This window comes from Aptenodytes forsteri, unplaced genomic scaffold (genome assembly GCF_000699145.1).
Source record: "Aptenodytes forsteri isolate BGI_AS27 unplaced genomic scaffold, ASM69914v1 Scaffold92, whole genome shotgun sequence".
Lineage (NCBI taxonomy): Eukaryota > Metazoa > Chordata > Aves > Sphenisciformes > Spheniscidae > Aptenodytes > Aptenodytes forsteri.
This window is the reverse complement of record NW_008794581.1, coordinates 5964736-5969950: the sequence shown is the minus strand read 5'-3', so window position 1 is coordinate 5969950 and position 5215 is coordinate 5964736. Positions and strand designations below refer to the sequence as shown.

The 5215-nt window shown below is 37.1% G+C and overlaps 1 protein-coding gene across 1 annotated transcript in view; it reads left to right on the top strand.

Annotated features, from left to right (window-relative positions):
• The window catches only part of DDX4 (DEAD-box helicase 4), a 32564-nt gene that overhangs the window by 15112 nt on the left and 12237 nt on the right, over window positions 1-5215 (top strand). Inside the window, exons 7-10 of the mRNA XM_009272554.1 lie at window positions 784-825; window positions 2153-2295; window positions 3371-3523; window positions 4798-4952. Coding sequence (XP_009270829.1) covers window positions 784-825; window positions 2153-2295; window positions 3371-3523; window positions 4798-4952 — 493 coding nt within the window. The remainder of the gene's footprint in view (window positions 1-783; window positions 826-2152; window positions 2296-3370; window positions 3524-4797; window positions 4953-5215) is intronic.

Sequence of the window (5215 nt, the reverse complement as noted above, 5' to 3'; positions counted from 1 at the left end):
TGACACTGAATTTTATGGCTATGGCTCTTTAGTTATTTAGAAGTTGGTTATGTAGTATAAAACAAGCATTTCCTGATTTTGTGGAAAAGTTGAATGGTTCTTAAAACCAAAATGCTGTGACCGTAAGCATGTGTGAATTTCTTGTTACTCACAATATTTATCAGTTTTAGGGTAAAAACCTCACTTAAGAGGTAACAAAACAAGGTTATAAAACTGACATTTCTGTGGCATTTCAACTTCTTGTTATAGATGCTTTTTTTGCTCATGATTCATCTCAAGTGAATATAGACTACTATATTTCCCCATGCAAAGCATATGCTGGATTTAAGAGGGATCATTCCGCTTGGCTGTCTTTAAATACAACTTGCTTTATCTAGACATCTTGTGATGGCCATCTCGTAATTTGGGATGACTGCATTTGATTTGATGATAAGGGACTTGCTAAGAGTTAAGTGAGGACCAGATCTGGTTTAGGAAGTCCCTCAGCAAGATGCTGGCTTTAATTCCTTCATGTTGTTCTGTGAGGTCCTGCTAAGCTCAGTTTTCTGACATCTTCTCTTTCTGCCTTTTAAAACACAAATACGGGGCCTTTGTCTTCTGGCTTTTTGTAACTAAGCTTTCATTGCTTACCTAAATATTTCCACTCATTCTACCAACCATATCAGGACCCACTGTTGAGCTTTCTAAGCACTTCTAGGAATTTTTCATTAAGGTTCTTAGATTTTTGTCTCAAATGAGCTTTTTTCCTAAAAGCAATTAACTTTGGAATGCTTTCTTTAACAGCAGCTTACAAAGAATGCAATGAAGAAATACGTTCTGAAAGAGGTAAGTAGCTTCTTCACAAGTAACATGCCAGTTTTAATTTGCTTTGAACTCAAGGAACATTCTCTTACTTAAAGTTGCTGGAAGTAATTGAGTAGAAAAGAAGGTAGTGATATGGGTAAATTCATAACCATCTCAAAACTGTTCGTGTAACATGAGTTGCCAAGCAAATACTGTTAAACTCAGTATGTTTAAACTTTGTTCATCTTTAAATTACTGGGCAACACAGTGGTTGTTCTCACATAAATAAAGGCAAAGTTTTTGGAATGGAGTTCTGTAGAATTCCTCTGTTGCTGGCTGTTTCTTCTTTCTAATGGTAAAGCTTATCTACTTGAGACACGTGTTAGAGAACTTCATGAGCAATAGCGTAGGCATCTCAGTGATGATAGACATTAAAGCAAACCACAAAGGAACAATAGATTCTCAGTTTCAGATGCTATAGCATCTGGGATGCTATTTCTGGAAAACAGGCTTGATGTGTTATACTGAGTGCAAGTTAGGAAATAGAATTTCATGATTTGTATGTGCAGGAGAACAGGTTCTCCTGCAGGATCATTCATGTGTATGCAGGATCGCTCATGTATGATGAATAATGACTTTCTGACATGTATTGAAAGTGTCAGTTGGGAGAATCTATTAGAATGTTTACTTACCTGCAGTGTTTTTTGCAAATGGCTTTAGCCTTATTTTGCCTTTCTCTTACTCTGGAAATGCAAAAATACAAATAGTGAACTCCTGACTTGAATATGAATAATGAATAATTTTCATTCCTGATCCTTCCTCATTTGAGGTCCCTGTGAAATGGCTTCTACTGCTAACCTATTATTGAGCATCAAATAATTAATTTTATACCTCTGAGTTTATTAACTTGAAAAATACCTTAAGGAATACAGAACTATAAATGTACTGCCATGAACAGATTAATTTTAGAACAGATTAATTTTATCCTTGTGTATTAATAAATGCGTTGTTATTGAATAGGATAATTTAGAGTGTAATGAATTTTTGTGGTAGAATTGGTTGTTGCATGGTGGTAAAATGGAGCCTAATTTAATTTTCGTGAGTAGCTCTTCAAAGTAAGGTTGTTGAGCAAATGTTGAGACACGAATGCTTTACAAAAGTCTGACTTTATTTGTAAGTGAGTTTTAGGTCTAGTAGTATAAAACTAAGTTCTAATAGAATTTATTTATGAAATTTCTTGCCTTCCTGGAAAGTGGAGAGAATTCTAAATGACATCCCACTGAACTTAACTTCAGTAGCTCCATACTTAAAGTAATTTTAGTTTGTTTTCTTTATATTGTTCATGAACTTGAGTGGTTGTGTTCTTAAGGTCCAAAGGTGACTTATGTGCCTCCTCCTCCACCTGATGATGAACAAGCCATCTTTGCACGTTATCAGACAGGAATTAATTTTGACAAGTATGATGAAAACATTGTCGAAGTGTCAGGACTTGACCCTCCAGCACCATTACTGGTTAGTGAACTCATTAATCTCAGGGTTTATGTTGAGCTTGATTCTGCAAGGATGTATGCCGAGTGTAATATTCACTGCTAATGAAAATATTAATAAAGATTTTGAATCTTGCAGGAAGTACTATGTTGGAAGAAAATGCTGCCCATTTGAAAGATATAAATTTGAATTCAAAATTACATTGACAAACTACAGGAATAGCCCAGAGAAAGTGATACTGGATGGACAGGAAGTATAGTCTTTAAATTGCAGAGAAATACTAGTTTAGATCTTGAAAGAAAGAGGTCTTTGGCAGCAGTTTCTGGGAAGGCTGGTAGAGTCATCTTGTTGAAGTCTGTTACTGGGGGATCTTTAACAATGTAAATGAACACTTGTTGGAATAGTTTTCATGTCGACAGAGAGGTGTTTTTGAAGTAATTTCTAGCCCTGTTTCCTGTGGCTGCTGTTTATTGTTTAAAAGTAATATATAACTTTGCTTCTACTCCATACCAGGTGGCTCATGTTAAAAAAAAAAAAAAAAGCTCTTTTTAGGGAGAAGAATGAGGAAGAAGGGCGGAGGGGGTAGTAGCACCTGTGTTGAAAGAAGATGCAGAGTTTTTTTTCTCCATCCGTCTTCTGAAAGGTTTTTCACTGAAGTTAAACTGATTCTGTAGTATATGATGCCTTTTGGTCCTGGATAGGGATGTTGCTTTAGCTCCCCTTACTAGTTTTAGCACAAAGACTAAGTGTGTATCTCTTATGTGAAATGAAACTGAAGAGTTTTAGTTTGTTTTGATAACATGCCTTGATGTGAGTTTACCTGCTTGAATCCAGATATATGGCTTCTGAGCAATTTTCTTTCAAAGCTAATAACACCAGCTGAAGGCCTTCACTGTCCTACAAACAACTTTACTTGAATGACATGAGCAGGTTGAAGAAACCTTTGGGGCTTTTACATGTAGGAACCTTGGCAACCTACATGACTGGTGACACCTCCTCAAAAGTTAATACTTCTTCATGTTTGGATGTCTGTATCCTATGGTAAGCATCTCAGTTTTTAACTTCTGTGGTTGTGTATTGTTAATTTTTTCTCTTACAGGCTTTTGAAGAAGCTAACCTCTGTCAGACTTTAAACATGAACATTGCTAAAGCTGGATACTCTAAACTTACTCCAGTGCAGAAGTACAGCATTCCTATTATACTGGCAGGACGGGATTTAATGGCATGTGCACAGACAGGATCAGGAAAAACTGTAAGCATTTTGTGTAGTATCCATACTACTGAAGTGTGTGGCCTTGAACTTTTAGGTGGATGCCTCAGCCTTCAATGTGCCAGATGCTTCACAGCTTGTTGTCTAGTGATTTGACTTACACTGCAATGGCAGGTGGCGTATTAAGCACAGATACGAATGATGGGCTGAGTTTCTTTTTAAGTTCTGTGAACTAGTGTCTTGATACACCAGGCCAGTCTTCAGGGCAACAGATGCAGATTCAGGCAGTCATAGGAACTGCTGATGAGAATAAACTCAGCAGTTGGAAGTTGGGGTTTCTTTCTGTGTCGTGTGGGGTTTTGTGTTGGGATTTTTATGTTGGTATGTATGTTTTGTTTTGTGTGTTTTTGTGGTGGTGTGTTTTTTGTTTTTTGTTTTTTGTTTTTTTTTTTGTTCAACTTATGCCAGATTGTAGCAGTGTGTTGTGCTGTTTTGTCATCCTTGGTTTGATCAAGTCTGATCTGCACAGGACTTAGTTTTAGGTGATTCAGTGTTAATCACGGAACAGTGTTGAGAGTTGATATTAAGTTGATAGTTGTCTCAACTTGTTAAACTGTCTAATATACCCAAATCTAGCCACTGACAACTCTGTATGAGAATATTTGGATGTTAAATATAGCTTTTTGCCACTCAGTATAGTGTGGAATTCTAGCTTTGTTATGTAGCTTATTAGTTACTTGTTTTGAAAAACCCCTTCTGTTTGCAGAGGGGGAAATGTCCAAAGCTTATGCTATAATATTCTGAATGCTTTTGGGACTGCTGTACTGATTGTATTTTGGGGGTCACTAGTCTTACATGGAAGTAAAGGTGCTGGTGCAGCTGTGTGGCAAACTGATCTGCTATTGTAGTAGTCTGGAGAATAGTGATACATGGTTACCTTAGAAATCTACTGATGATAATGTAAAGCTTCTAAGTAAATGTTAAGGAGGGTTTTTGAATCTGGGGTACATAATTATCAGTGTATGTCAGCATGATGTGTGGAACTGCGTGAAGAACCCAGAAGTAAGCTAGTGCATGACTGTGTTCCTGCGTTATTAGACTCTTAAGGTTCAGAGCGATATTTTCATGCTTCTTAAACAAGGAGAAATAAGCTTAAATATTCTGTAGTGCATTCAGGTCAACCCTTTTGCAGTCTGATTTCCTTGAAGTTGATAGTGTGCCGTATCATTCTAGCTTTAAGATTGACACGCAGCTTTTAGTCTGACTGATGAAAGCTTTAAGACTAACCAGCATAAATACTGATGCTATTTTTTTAGGCAGCTTTTCTTCTACCAATTGTGGCCCACATGATGAGAGATGGAGTAACTGCCAGTATCTTTAAAGAGCAGCAAGAACCGGAATGCATTATTGTCGCCCCAACTAGAGAACTGATAAATCAGATCTTCCTAGAAGCAAGGAAATTTGTGTACGGGTAAGCTTTTGCACTGTTGCCTGGTATTGATTATTACTTTGTCTATATGAGCAGTGCTTTATTTTTTCATGAATACTTTCAAAAATTTTTCTGTGCCAATCAAATGACTACAAACACTTGAATTTAGATGGTAATACTGGCTAGCAGGTTTCTTACTATATGGCTAGGGATTTAAACTCCTAATCTTCCTGATATTTTGGGGGGGGGGGGGGGGGGGGGCGTGGGCTGTGCACTTCTTTTTTCTCTCGGGTGTGTGTGGTGTG